Source organism: Melospiza melodia, chromosome 3, assembly GCF_035770615.1.
Source record: "Melospiza melodia melodia isolate bMelMel2 chromosome 3, bMelMel2.pri, whole genome shotgun sequence".
Lineage (NCBI taxonomy): Eukaryota > Metazoa > Chordata > Aves > Passeriformes > Passerellidae > Melospiza > Melospiza melodia.
In genome coordinates, this window is record NC_086196.1 from 134,684,953 (window position 1) to 134,705,614 (window position 20,662).

The 20,662-nt window shown below is 46.1% G+C and overlaps 1 protein-coding gene across 1 annotated transcript; it reads left to right on the forward strand.

The window, feature by feature from the left end:
• Positions 1–11,499: 11,499 nt before the first annotated feature.
• LOC134416855 (opsin-5-like) lies at positions 11,500–19,247 on the forward strand. The gene is made up of 4 exons (XM_063153534.1): positions 11,500–11,605; positions 15,610–15,903; positions 17,127–17,458; positions 18,900–19,247. Exons 1-4 carry the CDS (start codon positions 11,500–11,502, stop codon positions 19,245–19,247), a joined length of 1,080 nt encoding a protein of 359 aa, XP_063009604.1.
• The last annotated feature ends 1,415 nt before the right edge of the window (positions 19,248–20,662 follow it).

The following is a 20,662-nucleotide window of genomic DNA, read 5'->3' on the forward strand; positions in this document are numbered from 1 at the left end:
ATTAGTGGCAATAACTTGAAGCTTCTTGTCCATTTATTGTTATTATATTTATAAAATGCATAATACCATTTTGGGCCTGTGATCCAGAACATGTAACCAGAGCAGGGTACATCAAAGTCTTTCTTGTGACTGGAATATTTTTTAGTTGATAATATAAAATCCTATTGAGACAAAGCTCTGTAGTTCATGCAAGACAACTCAAAACCAACTGGGTTCATCTGAACCTGTCTCCATTAGGATCTTGTGTTGACTTTGCTGTTGGATTTAGCAATCAGCTATAAAAAACAACACTTTCAAAGCCAGTCTAATGAAGATACTTAGAGTGATATTCTTCCAACCACATGTTTGAATCTGAGAAAATTACTTCAGGCTTTATTCCCTTTATTGTTGATGGGAAGAAGCAGGAAATTAGATGTGAGTCATCTGACCTATTTTAGATGTCCACTTAGGAGTGATGAGTTGCAGATGAAATGCTGATTTCCCCCCATTGAGTACTAGAGGCCAGAGGGGGATTAGGTGAGATGCAGGTGACGTGACTGATGGGATTGGAGAACTCATCCCCTCCTCACTTCAGGGTACAATGTTTGGCCTTTTCAGCAATAGCTTTATCACCCAGCAAAAGCCATGGCTGATATGGGGTCGTTCCCAGGATGAGTCTGCATGGAGATGAGACCAGACACTGGAGCTGGAGCTCCATTTCCACTTGGGAATGATTCACTGAGGTCAAAGGGAATCTTTCCATTGGCTTCAGTGGGCTTTGCAAACCCCAGAGTTTCAGCATACATTAATTTAGCAGCTGGGTGCCACAATTTAAGATAACATCATTCTCCTGGGTTTTATTATCAATGTTTTGTCAAAGGTCAGCACTCACAGCAGAGCTGGCAGACCAAAGTTAGCCACAGACTAATACAGAAGTTCACTTGGTCATAAAGGCTGTGCCTGTGCTACTCCTAACAGAATATTCTTCCCTTGGTACCTGAGTCTCCTCTGCTTTGGTGATCTACTCCATAGTCTTCATCATCATAGAAATCCATACTTAATCCCTTTGTCCATCTCCTCCAAGGCTGCCAGTGGTCTGTGGTTTACAAAGAACAGCTTCCCCGTCCAATCCCCGCTCCCTGACGTGTAATCTCTGTCCTTTCAGCCTCTGACCACCTTCAAGCTGCATCTCAGTAGCAAGTCTGGTGAATTAAACAAATCATCTCTGACAAAGAGGGGGCTGAAAGTACTTTTGATAAGATTTGAAGATAAACAAAAAAATTTGGGGTAAAAACTGGATGTTCTTCCTTTTTGCCAGGCAGGCAGAGATATTGCTTATTTGAAGGAAAACTATTAAGAAAAAATTCAGTATTGAGTTGTATAACTGAAGCTTGAAACTTCATTAATTAATAATTAAATAACTTGAAAAGCTATTATAGTTTTTGGGGTAAGTGAAGACTTCGGAGAGAAAACAGAAGAGTTTAAGTATTTGTCTTATTTTTGTGGCATTGTGGGTGCTTTTGCAATACTTATACTTTTACTCGCCCCACTGCCCCGACATCCTTTTCAGCATCTGGGAAAAATTATTCTTTTGGAGTCCACAGAGTGCTTCAGAGAACACACTACTGCCTTACAGAAAAGCCTTACAGGTACCTACAATTTTCTGCACCAAAAGAGGGGAAACTCATGTTCATGTGTTGTCCAGGTCAGTGTGATGTGACTTCCACAGCCAAACTCAGATCATCCAAATGCTAATAACATCATTGTTCTGGTCATGTTTCTACAGGAAGGAAATGGTAATTAAAAACCTTTGGGAAAATAATATTAAAGTTGGACAGCTAAAATACTTTGTTTTGTTTTAAATAGCAAGCCAGCTTCATAACCACTGCATGCTCTGAGGAGTTTCAGTTTTGGCAGTAATGGAAACAAGGGGAATGTAACGCAGTTGAAAGCCTTAACTCAAGATTTGAGACCATATGTTCCAGTTCATTCTTTATTACAGGTTTCTTGTATTTCTTAGAATGTCTGTCAGGGTAGGATTAAAATCAACCAAATTTAGCTTCCTCAAATTAGGTGGTTTATTTAAGTCGCCTCTCTGGGCTCTCTGTAATCCCAGAAAGGTTTGGGTTGGATGGGACCATAAAGATCATCTTGTGCCACCCCTACCATGGGCAGGGACACCTTCCATATCCCAGGCTGCTCCAGCCTGGCCTTGGGCACTTCCAGGGATCCAGGGGCAGCCACAGATTTTCTGGGAAACTGTTCCAGGGCCTCACCACCCTCACAGTGAATAATGATGGTATTCTTCTTATTATTATTATCATTGTTATTGCTATTATTGCTATTAAATTTAATGTCAGTAGGCACTTCCGAATAACAACTGATCTCATCCAGAGAAGGTATTGGTATTTCTCCACCAAGAGTGTCTTTCACTTCAGTGATCTTTCACTATTGACTCCAGGGGAAGTCTGGATGACCAGTTTCAACCAGATCTGTAACTTTTGCATGGTTTTATTTAGCTGAAATACATTCTGTGGTGAAGTTAGGGCTATAAAATCTATTTAAGTACATGTGACAGATTTTAATATAATCAGTTACAAGCCAATAAATGTTTGCTTCAAATGTTCGGGTTATAAAAACCATTTCAACATCTGTGACAGAAAAATATTTTAAAATATTCAGTTACAGGCAAAAAAAATTTGGTATTACTCTGTGAACTCTCCGCATTATAATGGTCACAAGTCAATATGACAGCAATGATGAGAGAAAAAAGGGTCATAATTATGGTTCTTTATTGACCTCATGGTTTTTGTACCTATTGTCAGAGTTTTTCTAAATAACCATAATGGATAGAGATGGCCTAGAATTTGCCCTTCTGAATGAACATAGTTTCTCTCTTGATGAGAATACAGAGTCTACAAACAAACAAGCAAACAAACAAACAAACAATGTTTGCAGTGCAGACTGAATGGAAAATGCAGCTCCTCTTCCAGATAAACCCAAGTGAGCCATGGGCATTATTTCTTCCCCATGTCCTGATCCAGGTTCAGTGAGCTCCCAGCACCAAACCTCATGAAATTCAATGAGGCCAAGTGCAAGATGCTGCACCTGGGTTAGGGAAACCCCTGGTATCAACCCAGAGAGTGGACTGAGAGCAGCCCTGCCGAGGAGGACTTGGGGTTGGTGCTCAATGAAAAGGTGGGTAGCACTCAGCAATGACTGGTCACTTCTTGCACTTTCAGCCCAAAAAGCCAACTGTGACCTGGGCTGCATCAAAACCAGCCTGGGCAGTGGGTCAAGGGAGCTGATTTTCTCTCTCTCTCTCTCTCTCTCTCTGCTTTGTTCTTGGGATATTTCACCTGGAGTGCTGCATCCAGCTCTGGGGGCACCAACACAGAAAAGACAGGGACATGTTGGAGCAGGTCCATAGGAGGACACAAAGATGCTCCAAGAGCTGGAGCCAGGCCGGGAGAGCTGGGGATGTTCACCTGGAGAAGAGAAGGCTCTGGAAGACCTCAGAGCCCTTCCAGTGCCTAAAGGGAGCTTCCAAGAAAGCCAAAAAGGGTTTTTTTTAGAAGGGTATTTAGTGACAGGACAGGGAACAATAGCTTCAGACTGTCAGGGTTTATATTTGGTTTAAGTTTCAGGAAGAAATTCTTCCCTGTCAGGCCCTGGCACAGGGTGCCCAGAGAAGCTGTGGCTGCCCCATCCCTGGAAGCGTCCAAGGCCAGGTTGGATGGGACTTGGAGCAACCTGGGATAGTGGAAGGTGTTCCTGTCCATGACAGGGGCTGAAATGAGATGAGCTTCAAGGTTCCATCCAACTCAAACCATTCTGTTCCCATGAATGTGTGACAGTGATTTAGAGGATATCAAGAAGAAAGTTTTTATTTGCATCCATAGTTCATTTCTGGGGCATTAAAGCACAGAATGATTTAATCCCTGGCCAAAAAGCAGTGACAGGAAGACTGTGGCAAGGCAAAGATCTGAACCCAGAATGCCCCAGGGCCGTCACCACAAGCCTTTTTTTTTCTGAGGGTATGTTCATTTCCATTTTTTCAGTGTAATTGAGTGCAGGAAATATTCACAGTCACTGCTGCTGTTTTTGAGCACAGTCTATTAGAGAATAATCTGAACCAGCCTCTAGAAACAAAACAATACTTTTCTGATGTACAAAAGATAACATGAGCAGCAAAGGAATTGATGTCATCCCTACCTGAGGTGAAGGAGGCTGCAGTGATGCTTTTCTGAGGCCCTTCCTTGTCTTAGGAGTTTTTCACTGTAAAGTGGCCCTGGGAAGGCAAGCAGAGGGATAATTCAGTATTAGCAACACAAACTGGGCACTGGGTAAACATGGGGGAAAGGGATGGAAGTTTTTATCTGTGAATGCAGGGAATGTCCACTAAATATGTAACTTACTCCCATTTTTGTTTCCTGTCAGGTATCAAGAGCAATGAGCAGGGGACCTGGCTGCAAGTCAATGACACTTGTGGGATTAATTTTTTGCAAGTTTAATGATCTCTTATATCCTTGCAAGGGGCATTTCACACCACTTCAAAGGAATGAAGTGCAAAGAAGTAAAACCTAAAGCACTTTAGAAGGTGTGGAAAATGGTCTCTGAAAGCAACGTGTTGCTGCAGTTCAGTTAACCATGAAAACTCAAGCAATTAAGATGCTAGTGACTAAGAAATAATAATTTTGAGAAAGCAGTTTTTCTTCTTTCCCTCACAGTCCTGCTCTATGCCATATTTACAGCCATCTTGAGTTGGCAGTTTTGTACAGGGGGAATTAATCTCTTCTTGTCTTAAAGGGTCAAAAGACCTCAGAAAGGAAATCAGGACAGAACAGCTATGACTTCTCTCACTCATATGATTATAATCTGAAGGCTGGAAAAGAGACCTGAACATGATTTGATGAAGAAAATGACAGAGGGTCGACATGAGGCTTCTGGTGCTCTCCCTGCTGCTGGGGACCCTTAAATTCCAAGCAATATCTTTCACTGGAAGTTAAAATCCAAAGAAGTTGCCTTAGCAGTAGGTTGCTGTGATGGTTGTCAGTCAGGCAGCTCTGCTCAATGCTGTCCTCAGCAGGGTCATTGTCAAAGAGCTGCTGATGCCACCACAGTTTATTGCAGAGCAGAAGCTTTGTCTTCCCCATTCTACCTAATAAGAGATTTGTTATCATCAAGCCTCTGTTTTGCCCTTGTTTCCCAATCTTTTTTATCTCTCCATTAAACTCTGTGTTCCAGATTGAACAAGCAAACCTGCTCTTTTCCATCCAAGAGAAGCATCTTCATGAATTTCCACTCTTATCTGCCTCTATTTTTTACAGGATTCAGTCTCAGCTATTTTTCTTTTCTCTAAATAATAAGTTGTAATCCTGGCATTTTTGAATTCCCAGCATGAGTCCATTTAGAAATTAGTAAGAGTAATTCTAATATGAAAGAAAATTGGCCTTTTAAAACTATTGTTGTGTCACAATGGTGCTGAGAGGCACAAACCAACAACGGCGCTGCTTTGTTACCAGGCACTGGGCAGAAATGGCTGGAGATCAGTCAGACCTTGGGAAATGTACAATTTCAGAGGGTCAATCAGAGGCAGCAAGAGGAAGGAAGTGACTTGAGGAGTGTCACACAGTAGGCAGCAGCAGAGCCAGGGCAGCGACACTGAGTTCATCTATAGTGCCAGAGGATTGCACCCTTGAACATCCCCACTGTCTGTGTGGGATACACAGCCATGCCTGCACTGGGATCACATCCCTGGGCTGCTCTATGCCTGCCTTGGCAGGGAAACTGGAACAGGGAATAGAGCTGGGTGCACCCAAACAGTGTTCAGAGAGCCCATGGTGTCAACACAACGGGGATACACCATTTGGGTAAAGATTATCAGTATATAGTCAGCTCTGTCCCCAGAGGTTGTATAAATACCCTGATCTTGTCTTCCACTCTGGTAACCTCTGACTACCTTTAAATAAATGTCAAAATTTTCCCTCAAAACAAATCCCCTTTCTCCTCTTCAGTGAAGCAAGGAACAACACCACCAGGTGCAATCAGTGAGCTCTTTTAGAGGCAGCACTGGGAGGATTTCAGTGTCCTCATGCCAGTGTCCAGGAGGGCCCTGCAGTGTTTGCTGTCCCATGTCACCCTGCATCCCAAACATCCCTCTCAGCTTGCTTTGTCCTGTCTCCATTCTGCCAGATCCTAGTCCTGCTATCAAAGTAAGGAACAAAGAGAAGAACCAGTTTCACCTGTGCTCCTGGAGTGGTTCTCAGCATGGTTCTGGATTTCCTACAAAAAGGAGAGGATTGAGTTTTGTTATTCAAAAGAGGAAGGAGTGAGCCCAAATCAGCACTAGGTCAAATGAAAAAGATACAAAGGAGCAGAGCTGGGATTAGTCCTGGAGATTGGCAGAGCTGGCCTTGCTGCTCCAATACTGCTGGAAGAATCTGGGCAGGTTTGGTCCCAACCCCACACACTATGATCCCTTGTGTCCGTGTCCTGTTTGCTGTTTTGCTGCTTCCAGAACACCTCTGATCTTAGGATCACAGACAAGCACATCCTTGATGCCATCATGCTACAGTAACACCAAACTGGAGAATCTTAAATGATCCAATCTGTTGAATCTGGCTTTTTAGAGGGTAGAGTGTGCTCCATTCTACAGATTGTGGGGGTTTTTTTTCCCATTGTTTGAATGACACAAATGAATCTTGAATAAATGGAGTGCAGGACCAAAATGGAAAGGAAAAGCCAGTGGAGCTTGCTACCAAAACCTACAGGTCAATAAATGGTTGGAAAAAAACTGTAAGAGAGTGTCCCTGTGTGATTAGTTGTGCAATATCCAGCATGTTCTGATAAACAGGGCATGGTTTTGTCTTTGAGCCCTTGAAAATGAGAGTATTGCTGTTCATACCAATGTTAAACTGCAGTCTGGGAAAATGGTCATCATATTAAATATGAGCAGTTGGCAATGTCAAATTCCATACCATGAGTGATACATTTTATTCTTCTCTTTTCTTGACACAATAGTAGCTTTCATTTTATTTTAGCACCTATGGTGCCATTTCCTTTCCACTCTTAGTGCATTAATGTCTGTCTTCTCACACCCCTGAAACAGCTGTAGTGTGCTTCGTACTTTAATATTGAATTAACCTCCAATCTCTCCCTTCCCACCTCCTGCTGTGTTTCTCCTTTGCCTTGTTTGCTCAAATTAGAACCTTTCGTTACAAATTTGAGATGCTGGGGAGGAAAAAAAATTGTCCCTGAGAGGGCAGCCTATTTCCCAGTTGAAAAGACCTGGTTTGTCACATCAGGGACATCTTTACTCCACGTGTGACTTCCCTCACTGCATACCTGGTATTTTTTTCACCAGTGCATCATGAATATCATGGTTACAAGAAATAATGACTTTGTTTAATAAATGTGAGCTTCTGGCTTCAGTTCCACAAGCTTTCCCCTGCTCCATTGCTCTTCCCTAGACACACTCCAGCCTCTCAATGTCTTTTTTGTCCTGAGGGGACTAAAATTGAGCACAGCAATTGAGTTGTAGCCTCAGCAGTGCCCAGCACAGGGGGACAATCCCTGCCCTGGCCCTGTTCCCACACCATGGCTGGGGCAGCCCAGGTGCCTTTGGCCTTCTTGCCCACCTGGGCACAGCTGGCTCATGTTCAGCTGCTGTCCCCAGCACCCCCAGGTCCTTTTCCAGCTTTCCAGCCACTCTTCTCACAGCCTGCAGCACTGCAGGTGGTGTTGTGACCCAAGTTACTCACTTGGACTGGATTTACCAACACCCAAGTTTTATGTATTAAACTGGTTGTAGTAAAAGAGCAAAATGTATTGATCAAAGTAGATTCTTCAGGTCCTGCCAAGGGAAGTTAGGGAGTTTAGTGTCCCTAGACTGAATTTAGACTTTGTAAATAACCCCTCAGGCAATGACATGCAAGTCAGCATGGGCAGCCAGAAGAAAACAATTTAAAAATTACTATGCTCGAGGTTGCAAATGCCAGCTTAAACAAGATTTAGTTGTTGAAAAGATACAACTTCATCAGGAGACTGAGAATTCCACTTAAATGGTGTTCTGATTTTCATAAATAGAGGTGAAAGCTAGAGAAGCTCAGCTAAAGTTCTCAGCTCAAAGATGAGCTTCAGAAGTAAAACTGCAGAAATAAACAAATATTTAAAAGGAAAGAAGTTGTAGGAATTCCTGGAGAAGGAGATGAAGTTGTCCTCTCCAAGGAGTTTGGAAAAAGTGGCATTTTTTAATCAAAAAGCCTGAGCTGTGCACCATGGCAGATGTGTTGTGCAGCAAGGAGAGGGCACTCAAAAGGGCCCGTCCCCACAGACTGCACACTTTCTGCTCATTTGAGAGCTCAGAGTCTTTTCAAAGACAAGATCTGGACACAGCAGCCAGAGATAAACAGGAATAACAAAGTCACATCCTCCTCTGAATGACGCATGGCTATTTTTGATAGACATTTCTGATAAGGACCCAGATTCATAACCCTCCCCACATATTAGGAAATATCGGTGATTTTGGTATATGGTACCAAACACAACCCAGTATTCATGTCCCAAACAGCTCCACACATTGAGACTTTTTATCTTTCAAAATGAACCCCTACACAGTGGCAAACTGATAATTCAGAACAATTCCCTTGTTCCTACAGATTCAGAATATTCTTTATGTTTTTCCCTGTGGAAAGTAAAAATAAACTCATAGGACATTCTCAATTGGAAGCATCAAGTAATTCCTCAACTCATACCCTGTTTTATGCCAACAATGGGAACTTATTTTAATATGTATGTCCATATTTACATCAAGGATGTATAATAGTTTCATGGTGAGTTCATTTTTTTGCTTAAAGTTTCACATAACCTGTCAGAAATGAGTAGGTATCAACTTCATCCTTCATCTGCCTCATTTCATGACTGCTTTATTAAATCAAAAGTAAGTTTCACAAAACAATTCTAAAATATGATCCCCCCCCCCTCAAATCTGGGTCTGTCAAGATGTATTGACTTGGGCTGTTGTGAACAGATCATATGGCTTGATCTGATGTGCAGGAAGATGGTGATGAGCACAACTTGCTATTGTTAAAGTACACGTGAATAATGCACTGGGTTTGGGACCCGTCAGCTCTTCTGGTTTTAATCATTCATTTTCTTTTCTTCCATTTCGTAACTGGGCTGTTGATGTAATCCTACCCCATATGAATGCTGAGCTGAGGGTTTCACAATAAATGAAATGCCATCTAAACCAGCGTGAAAGAGTCACACAGTGTAATCTAAGGTGCCCACAAGAGCTGGCAGAGGACTGGGCTCCTGATGTAGCCATTGGAGCCTCCAGTAATTAAATAATAATTAGCAATTAAATTATCAGCAGAACGTTTTAATCTTGCCCTTGGTCTCCTTGCTTGCCTGAAGAAAAGCAATGTTTTATTTCAATAGAGAGAGGATGGCCCATGAAACAAGTGGGAAAGCAGAAGATCTGGCTGGGACTGGGTGACATCAGGCTCCTTGAACTCAGCTCTCTGCCATGGTTTCACCAAAAAGAAACATTAGGTGAGATGACTGCATAGGCCAGGAATTTTATCAAGAAAGGGTTTTATCAGAATTAAAAGCTCTATTTGAGAACTTTGAAACAGTCAGTCCTCATCCAATGGCTGCACCTTGACAATCTAAATGTTGACACTTAGGGTAAGAGCAAAACCCAAAGGCAAGATCAGTGCCAGGGAACAAAACACTTTGTTTTCAAAGCGGATGATGTTACTGCTTGTGGGGAGCAATCCTGGGCTCATTTTAGCCAACCTGTGCCTGGGAAGGACAGGACAGTGCCAGCTGGTCCAGCCCAAATCAGTGCCAGGAGCTGTTCTGTGAATGTAGCAAGGTGAGCAGTCAGATTCCAGCCTCTTTGTGGTGATCTGGCATTGCTTAATTTACCAATACCATGGGTTTGTGTACTGGATTAAGGGACAGAATGTGGCAATCTGCTTTCTGCCACAGGATTTGCATCTTTTGCTACACTAGCAGACATTTCTCCCTGTTCTGGTTCTGCCCAGCTGCTATGGAATCACCTCCAGGTCCTGGCCATGCCCCTCCTGGCCACTGTGAAATTCACCCTGCCCTGGTCAGAACCAGGACACTCCCTCAAAATGCTGTCAAATGCCAACCTCTCTTCCTTGCACAGACTGCACTGAATTGACCAAGCTGCTTGAAACTCTCCATATTGGCCATGTTTTTGAGACATCACCTTTTCCCTTTCTTATTCCTTTCTGATAGAAGAACTTCCTGCTATGATCAACACTGTGAATATCCTACTTTCCTGTGCTACATTGAGTCTTGCTTGTACACCCATGGCTCAAGAGCATTGCAACCACCCACATTCTTACAGCTGAATTTCCTCTGCGGAGGAATGTTCAGTGAAGGACACCTGCACTGAGCAGCTCGTGAGCAGCTGCTGGATTTCATGAGCTGGGTGCTCTCTTTGTTCCTGAACTGAGTGAGACTTGGAGCAAAAAGACACTGGAACAACTGTTGTGGAGTCTCCATTTTCAGAGATATACAAACCCTGCTGAAACTGAAGGCTTTAAAAGTCTCCCAGATTCCTAAGTTTAGGCTGTTACTGCCACACTTGAACACCTAAATTCCACCTAAGTCACACCTAAGATGCCTCAATGCTCTTGTGAATTTTAGAATTCCTTATCACAGAATCACAGAATGGTTTGGGCTGGAAGGAACCTTAAAGACCATCCAGTTCCAGCCCTCTGCCATGGGCAGAGAATGCCACCACTAAACCAGGTTGCTCATTATGGTGATCTTAGGCTCAGATATTATAAGGAGAAGGAAAACACAGAGGTGAGGTGTTCCTGTGGCTGCTGGCCAAGTCAGAACTCTGGAGTGTCACAGAGTGACCTCAGAGGTTGCTTCTCTTCTGTCAGACTACACTGGACAGAGCATCCTCTAGTTCTGCACTGGAGCAGCTCAGACATTCCTGCCTCCAGCAGACTTTGAGCCTGCTGAGCCCCTGTAACAAACACTTTCCTCTAACACTTCAACTCAGGCACTCCTGCCCCAACCTCGTGCCTCCCACACTCAGCCATAAAGCTGGAAAACAAAACTTCCTTCCAACCTTCCTTCCCTTGCCTGCCTTCTCAGCCTGGCTTTATTTCCCAGGGCTGCTGATGGTTGAAGAACAATTGGTTTTTGCTCATCTGAGGGGATTTGCATTGTGAATCTTCCCGACAAGCCAAGGAGCAAAAGGGAGGGAGAGAAGGGGTGGGAGGGGAGATGCTCTGCCAGCCAGGCAGGCGGGGTCGCGCTGGCAGCAGCTCTGCCTGGCTCTCACTCTGCCTCCCAGGGGAAAGCCCTTCCTGTCACTGCAGGCTGCTGCCCTGACACACCACAGGCAGCACAAGGAGGCAGCAGAAGGGTCCCTGCCCTGCCCTGCCAGCACCCAGCAGCAGCCCTCACCTGCAGCAGGCAAACCATGAGCACGAGCTCTTTGCTCCTGCAGCATCTTCACCTTTGATGGAAAACCTTCAGCCACCTCCCCAAGGGACCATGGAGGAGCAGTACATTTCCAAACTCCACCCAGTAGTGGATTATGGAGCTGGGGTCTTTCTTCTCATCATAGGTGAGTGAGTTCTCAGCCTGCTGGTTTGCTTGGAGCCAGGGAACGGGATGCAGGGAATTCCCTGTCTGTGCCATGGTCAGGCAGCAGAACCTGGAGGGAAATGGCAGCAAATATTTCCCCACAGGTTCTCCTGGAGTTGGTTGGCAGCCAGGATTAATCTCCACTCTTGGATTTGGAATCTTGTTTTGATGCTGAAGAATGGCCAGCACAAATTAGCGTCTGTGGCATCACAAGTGTTTGAAATAAGTTGTGTGTCACTTTCTGTGGCATCTGAGCCCTGAGAACTGAGCCAGGGCAGCTCAGTCCATGGGACTGGTCAGGAGAAGCAGCTGTGGGCTGGCCCTGGGTGGGAGAGGAGTCATTCTGCTGTGTCTGGGCAGGATGCACTGTACAGCACAGCAAAGGATGTCCAAATAGCAGTTCTGGGCTTTGCAGCAGCCTGTTTGTCCTGCTGCAGGCAGATTGAAAATGAAATAAAAGTGGGGATAGCTACCACCCTATGGCTTCAGTTAAGTGTGTTCTTCTTTGTCTGCTTCTTGCATGTACATAGACTTTTGTTTTCTCCTCATACATTTGGAGAGGAGTGGAACTTGTTTAGGCGTGCCTTCCACCTGAATTTTTCCTAAGATTCCTTCCTTCAGTTCTCTTGAAAAATCTAGCTGACATAAGAAGGACAAGCCTATATTTTCATGTGCTTAAAAACTGAGACTCTGGGCAGAAGTGCTGGACTTTAATACTTCTTATTTCCTCTTGTTCTGCACAGCAGAACACAACTCAGGGTGAGAATTAATGAATTCAATTACAAAATTACAAATACAATTAATGAAGGGCTTTTTTTCAAGTCAGGATGTCAACTCTCATCTCTCAGAAATGCAAATACATAGATGCAGTTAAGGCACAATGGGAAGGGGCAGCAAAAGAGGGCTGGGGGCTGGAGCTCCCCATCTTTGTGTTCCACCACGCTGCAGTCCCACACGTCTCCTAAAGGACTCTGAGGCACTGAAACTCCAGGCACAGCTTCCAGCAGAGATCCAGAGCCCTGTGATGCAGCCAGGTTCACTTCATCCTGCAGGGACTCAGAAATAAAGCAGTGAGCTGAGCTGCAATCAGGTGCCGTATTTATCCATAGCTTTGCCACTCACTGGGGCTGCAGGTTTGTGCCCTGAAGTGATGTTTTTTATTAGGAACAAGGGCAGGGCATGGGTGGCAGCATTCACCACCAGCTGTTTGGTTACTGTCCCACAGTTATGGGTCTGTCCTGTGCCAGCCAGGCTGTGGGATGGAGGGGAAGAGATTCTGTCAAGGGGAAGGAGAGGCTGGGCCTGGGTGTCACCTCTGATGGCAAAGCTGCTTCCTGCATCTGGTACAAGGGCTGGGCTCTCACCAAAGAAAGGGAATTGGGTTCTTTTTCCCTCATGAAGCCTGAGGATATTCTGTTTTGAGTCCCTCACTGCAAGAAACAGAATGAAGGGCTGGAGTGACTCCAGGGAAGGGAATGGAGCTGGGCAAGGGGCTGGAGCACCAGGAGCAGCTGAGGGAGCTGGAAAGGGGCTCAGCCTGGAGAAAAGGAGGCTCAGGGGGGATCTTGTGGCTCTGCACAGCTCCTGACAGGAGGGGACAGCCAGGGGGGGGGGGTTCAGGCTCTGCTCACAGGGAACAGGGACAGGACAAGAAGCAATTGCCTGGAGTTGCACCAGGGCAGCTTTAGTTTGGATTTTAGGAGTCATTTCTTCATGGAAAGGACTGTGAAGCATAGGAACAGGCTACCCAGGGCAGTGGTGGAGTCACCATCCCTGGGAGGATTTAAAAGCTGAGTGGATGTGGCATTTGGGAACATGTTTTAGAGGTGGCCTGGTCAGTGCTGGGGAATGGCTGGACCCAATGATCTTAGAGGTGTTTTCCAATCCAAAGGATTCAATGATTCCATGTTACCATGTCCCAGCCTGTGGAGAGAGCTCTGCTCTCTGAGCCTCAGGTTGCTCTGCCAGCCAAGCCCCTGTGGGCATCATCCTGTGTGTGCAGACACAGAGATCTGAGAGCTCAGGAGCCCCTCAAGGGCATCCAGAGGTGGCAAGTGAAGGTGTGGGGTCAGAAAGGGAATGAAGGGACACAGGGCCTCAGATTTGTGTCCCCATTTCAGTTTCGCCTTCTTCTTGACACCTCTGAGGATTTTGTACTTATGCCAATAGATTTATTCCATTTTATTGCATGTGCCTCTATTAAGTCCTCTGTGGGCACTTTAAGTGGTACCTGTGAGCAAATGCAGCCTTCCTGCACTCACAGCCACAGGACAGAATCTTTTCCTGTCTCCCTCTTCACATCTGACTTTAGAGGACACCTTCTCAGGAAAACCTTTCATCAAAATGTTGCTACAGCACCATGTTCACTCGAAAGAAGAGAGAAAATGAGTTATTTGGTGCGTGTACTTCTGACACTGCTGTCACCAGCACTTTGAAGCCCTGTGGCACACCTGAATAATGTATGTGCGACAGCTCCTTTTGCACAGCAAGCTCTGGGTCTGTTGCACGCCCCTGGCTAAACAAGTCCCATGGTGCCACTTGTTGGAGCGTTGTGGGTGGGATAGTTGGGACAGACGGAGATGAGAGATCTCTGAAGCCAGGTCAGGAACTTGGGGTTTATTGCAAAGGGCCTGGGTGCAGGGCCCTGCTGGGAGCTGCCAGCCACAGCTCAGAGCAGGACTGAGAGAGGAGAGGGGCAGAGAGGATGAGAGGGTGAGAGAGTGAGAGGGTAAGAGCATAAGGAGTAAAAAAGGTAAGAGAGTAAAAAGGGTAAAGCCATAAAAGGGTAAGACAGCGAGGTTCCTGTTACAATACCATAAATCTTCTTCTGTGCTGAATATTCTGATTCTCACTAGCCAATCTAGTACAAGATACAAATCCTGTAGCATTTACATACAGCCTATCAGAATCATTACATTACCATACTGTGTTACATTTTAAACCCTAAAAACTCCTCTTTGGGCCCCTTCTGCCAAGCTAGTGGGGTCTGCTCTGACCCTTGGACCTGTCTGCAAGCAGAGGGTATTGTTTTATCAAAAGGGGATTACCTTCAGTGGCCATGCCCTTGTTTTCCAGTTGTTCGGTAACTGAGGAATCTCAAAGCTTGCTTTCATTTCAATCTTGCTTATAGTTTCCGTATTCTGAAAATCTTTTGCCAGGCACTCATATTTATAAGGCATTCCTGTTTCATCTCCCCCAACACCATTGCTCTCAGAGACCCCCAGAACAGCCATGCTAACTCTCAGGGACCAGCAAGGACTCTGAGCTGCCCATGTGCACCAGCCAGGCAGCTCAGAGCCCAGTGCTGGGGCTCCATTGGAGGTGAGGGAGGTCACACACAGGGAAGGCTTTGGGAAGTGCAGGGGTCAGGTGGCCAGGATGGCTGGAGTGCTTCAGCAGAAAGGAGAAGGGAGGAGATTCTTTCCCAGTGCAAGAAATACGTGGGCCTGCTAGAGTGGGTCCAGAGGAGGCCACAAAGATGCCCTGAGGGCTGGAGCACCTTTGCTCTGGAGACAGGCTGTGAGAGCTGGGGGGTTCTCTCTGGAAAAGGCTACAGGGAGACCTCATTGTGGCCTTCCAGCACTTAAAGGGGGCTTATAAAAAAGACAGAAAGTGACTTTTCCCATGGGCAGGCAGTGACAGGACATTCCAAACCCTGCCATGGGCAGGGACATCTTCCACTATCCCAGGTTGCTCCAAGCCTGTCCTCCTGGCCTTGGACACTTCCAGAGATGGAGAAGTCACAGCTTCTCTGGATACCCTGTGCCAGGGCCTCCCCACCCTCACAGGGAAGAACACCTAATATCTCATTTAAACCTGCTCTCTTTCAGTTTAAAGCTATTCCCCCTTATCACTACATAATCTTGCAAGAGGTTGCTCTCAGCTCTGTTGCAGCCCCTCTCAGGCACTTCACATCCTTCCAGTGGACTTCCCAGGTGTGTTAACCATGTGATATTCCTGTCTGTGTTGGTCCTTCCCTTTCAGCCATCCTGACAATCCTTGGGAATTCAGCTGTCCTTGCCACGGCTGTGAGACGCTCGTCGCTGCTGAAGCCACCGGAGCTGCTCACAGTGAACCTGGCGGTGGCAGACATTGGCATGGCCCTCAGCATGTACCCCCTGGCCATTGCCTCTGCCTGGAGCCACGCCTGGCTGGGGGGAGACACCTCCTGTGTCTACTATGCCCTGATGGGTTTCCTCTTCGGGGTCTGCAGCATGATGACCTTGTGTGCCATGGCCGTGATTCGATTCCTTGTCACCAACTCATCCAAATCCAGCAGTGAGTAAATCACCTGTTGTCCTGGTTTAGGGCAAATTTGGTAGAGAATCTCCAAAATGGGGCCCCTCCAGAAAGCAAACCCACTCGGCCCCTCCCTTCAATGGGTTCAGGAAGGATTCCTGGGAGTGAAGTGGAAAGAACCTGTTTATCTAACAGGCACAGCACCCCCAGCACACAAAATGAACAATACCAGATGACACCATTCTGTCACCACTCTGAAAAGATGACAAATTCAGAAAGTCTCTCTTGGGAGCGGTCACTCTGTTCTCAGTCCCTCCTGTGCTGGGGCAGCTGCTGCAGCCACAAGGTGCAAACTCTCGGTGTTCCCAGGTCCCAGTCCAGAGCAGGTTCGAGTAGGGCCAAAAAAAAAAGAAAGGAGAAACACTCCAGGAATTTGGACTGTTTAGCTAAAGTAGCTTATTATCAGAAGCGAAAGCAAGCAGAAGCAATGCAGAAGCAAAAGAGCAAAGTGAAAAGCAAAAGCAGCACTGTGTACTGCCCTGTCTGTGTGTTCCACCAGACTAAACAAAACTTTCACTCTTCAGAGCCAGTCTTAAAGGCACAGAACATAATATCCAGCATAAACAGAACACATGAATGGGGATACAAGCATCATAACGTCACCCTAGGACACCTATATTGTCACCTGGTGCTGCTGTGTTTGGGCTGGGCTGCTCTGGAAGGGGCTTTGTGGAATGTGGTGTGGGTTATCAGGTCAGGAACAGCAGAATAAACCTCAACTTTTAGTGCAGTATCAAATTCTGGTGTTCCCAGAAGGATCAGATTAAATTCTGTATGAAACAGTGAGGTTTTTCACCTCTCAGTTTTTCCAAGTGAAACTACCTGGAAATGGAGAGCAAAAATGTTTTCCTGGACCAGACTGCCTTCCCTTCCTATTTGTATCCAAGCAAATACACTGGATTTTAAAAGGAAAGAATATTCTTCTGGCATTCCTGGGCTGAGCCCACAGCACATTTAAGGTGAAATTGATCTTGTAATGCTCCCTGCCTTACAAAGCTCCAGATGAGCACTGAGGGCTGTGTTCAGGTCTCACCCAATCCTCTGACAATGTTTCTCTAGAAGCCCCAAGGTTAGGGACCTGCAGCAGCAGCCCAGGTGTGTCTGGAGCCACCATCCTTCTGTCTAAGGAGAATTATGGCAAAATAACTTCCCTTGTGGCTGGGATGGGATCCATCCAGGCTTGCTCTTCCTCTTTCTTGCAGGTAACAAAATCACCAAGAGCACGGTCTGCATCCTGATTGCTTTTATCTGGCTCTACTCCTTGCTCTGGGCCATCCTGCCCTTGGTGGGCTGGGGCTACTACGGCCCTGAGCCCTTTGGCATCTCCTGTACCATAGCCTGGAGCAAATTCCACAACTCCTCCAATGGTTTCTCCTTCATCCTGAGCATGTTCCTCCTGTGCACGGTGCTGCCTGCGCTGACCATCGTGGCCTGTTATTTGGGGATTGCCTGGAAGGTTCATAAGGCATACCAAGAGATCCAGAATATTGACAGGATCCCAAATGCAGCCAAACTGGAGAAGAAGCTGACCCTGGTGAGTTATCCCTGTGATGGGAAGAGTGTGCAGTAATCAAGAGCTGGCTTTGCTCATGCACAGCTCACAGAACCATGGAATTAGAGACCTATGCAGAAATTCTGTGTGGAAACAGGATTTAAACCTATTAATATTAATATATTATTTCTTTTCCAAATATGGACTTTGAAATGAAGTTGTTAATTTCTTGTGGAAAAGCATAATTGATCCAAGCTTTCTAGAGGCCAGTCACAGAATCACTGAATCATTAAGGTTGGAAAAGGTCTCTAAGGTCTCATCAGGTCCAACCATTAATTCAGCACTGACATGTCCACCATTAAGCATGCCCCTAATCACCAGAGCAACACATTTTTTTTTAGTATTGTTAATGAGAGTGACTCCTTCACTGCTCTGGCAGTCTGTCCCAATGACTGACAACTCCTCTTGTGAAGAAATGCTTCCTAATATCCAATCTAAACATCCCCTGGTGCAACCTGAGGACATTTCCTCTTGTCCTTTCATTTTTTGCCTGGGAGCACAGCCTGACTCCCACCTAGCTCTAGCATCCAGGGAGTTGTAGGGAGTGATAAGGTCCTCCTGAGTCTCCTTTTCTCCAGGCTGAGCTCCCCCAGTGTAGGAGCATCAGGGCTAGGACAGTTGGGATGGACGGAGATGAGAGATCTCTGAAGCCAGGTGGTGGAACTTGGGGTTTATTGCAAAGGGCCTGGGAGCAGGGCCCTGCTGGGAGCTGCCAGCCACAGCTCAGAGCAGGCCTGAGAGAAGAGAGGGGTAAAGAGGATGAGAGGGTAAGAGAGTGAGAGGGTAAGAGAGCAAAAGTGTAAGAGAGCGAGCTCATTACAATACAATAAATCTTCTGTGTTGAATATTCTAATTCTCATTAACCAATCTAGTACAAGATACAAATCCTATAGCATTTACATACAGCCTATAAGAATCATTATATTACCATACTGTGTTACATTTTAAACCCTAAAATCTCCTCTTTGGACCCCCTCTGCTAAGCTCTAGGGTCTGCTCTGACCCTTGGACCTGTCTGCAAGCAGAGGGTGTTGTTTCATCAAAAGGGGATCACCTTCAGTCTGGCCACACCATTGTTTTCCTGTTGTTCAGTAACTGAGGGATCTCAAAGCTTACTTTCATTTCAATCTTGCTTATAGTTTCTATATTCTCAAAATCCTTTGCCAGGCAATCATATTTATAAGGCTTTCCTGTTTCATCTTCCCCAACATCCCAGCTGCTCCTCATCAGACCCGTGCTCCAGACCCTTTCCCAGCTCAGTTTCCTTCTCTGGACACACTCCAGCCCCTCAATATCTGTCTTGTCACAAGGGCCCAGCAAGCACAGCTTTGGCTGTTGCAGTTCAGGTGTGTCCAAACACACCTCGAGTGCCAGGGCATCCAGCCCTGTCTGTCCAGCTGCAATCAGCTCTGTTCCCTTGCAGATGGCCGTGCTCATCTCCGTGGGATTCCTGAGCTCCTGGACTCCCTATGCAGCCACCAGCTTCTGGTCCATCTTTAACTCCAGTGACTCCCTGCAGCCCGTGGTGGCGCTGCTGCCCTGCCTCTTTGCCAAGTCCTCCACGGCCTACAACCCCTTCATCTACTACGTCTTCAGCAAGACCTTCCGCTGCGAGGTGAGGAAGCTGCAGTGCTGCTGTGCCTGGAGGGTTCCCTACTTCAGCTCTGACAACTCCATGGAGAATGCCGTGTCCACCATGTGGAGCGGGAGGGACAACGTCCGTCTGTCTGCGGCGCTGAGGGCGCAGAACCCGGCGGCTGCAGCTCCCTGAAGTGCAGCTGTGGGGTCAGCCTGGCCTCAGCCCCAGGGATGCAGCAAATGAGGTTGTCACTGCCTATCTCATGTCAATGCAGAGGTTTAAGTATATATTTTTAAGCAGCTCTCAAATATTGTCTGTAAGCCTCTTAGAAAAAAAAAATTAAAAATCTATTTTTTCTCCAAGAAATTCCATTTTAGGGGAAATAGATTTATGTACCAGACATAAAATCATGTAAATTAAACTTATTTTCGGGTAAAAAGATATTTTTTTTTAATATTTTTTTCCTATAGTTTTGATTTTTTTAATGCAATCTATCTGCCAACTGTTGGCCCTAGCAATAAAAGAGCCATCAGAGAAAACCACAGGTTGCACACAGTGTTACCAAATAAACACAGCTGAGTGTGTGGTTTTCCAGTAATTCAGACTGAAAACCATATGGGGAGCAAGAAATGTTCACTGCCAGGAAAAGGTGAGAGTGTGGCTGCTCCCAAAATGATATGGAGAGCTCAGATTCCATAGAGATCTCAGGTTCCTTGTTCTCTCAGAGGTGCAGGTCCAACTCCTCCAAGCACAAGTCCAAGGAGCTGAGCAGCCTTGGTTGGATGAGGTTTGGTGGGAAGGTGGCAGTGAGTGAAGGATGTGTGTCCCAAATGGGGAGGGGAGGGGAAGGGAAGGGAAGGGAAGGGAAGGGAAGGGAAGGGAAGGGAAGGGAAGGGAAGGGAAGGGAAGGGAAGGGAAGGGAAGGGAAGGGAAGGGAAGGGAAGGGAAGGGAAGGGAAGGGAAGGGAAGGGAAGGGAAGCTCTCAGCAAGAGGAACTGTGTTCTTCAGCTCTTGCTGGCTGAGGTACCACAGCTCTTCTGCCACAGAAGCTGTTGAAACACTTCAGGATTGGAATTGTTAAGGTTGGAAAAGACCTTTTAAATCATGTCCAACCACCAACTCATCTCCACCGTGTTCAGCACTAAACCATGTCCTCCAGTGCCACATCCATGTATTTTGGGAACACTTCCATGGATGGTGAGCCCGTCACTTCCCTGGGCAGCCTGTTCCAGTGCTTCACCACCCTTGCTCTGCAGCTGCTCTCTGTGCAGGATGACACAGGGCACTCCCCAGGTGACCTTCCTAGCAGGGACACCCTGCAGAAGCAGTCCTGCCTCTCATGGCTTCCATGGGAGCTCCTGAGATCCCAAATTCCCCCCTGGCTAGAGCACTGACATGACTGCAACTGAGTTGCAGAGTTTGCTGATTCAGTGCAACCATAACACCAGGTCTGTTTGGTTGTTGTTTTAAGTTTTGAGAAGGTAATTTATGATCACATTACAATTCCATGGTTATTTCCTACCCAGGCCTGGACTGTGCTGTCTTTTCAGGATGCAAGCACTGAATTCAGGACTGAGTCTGGGCACCTCATGTTTGCAATCACCAGT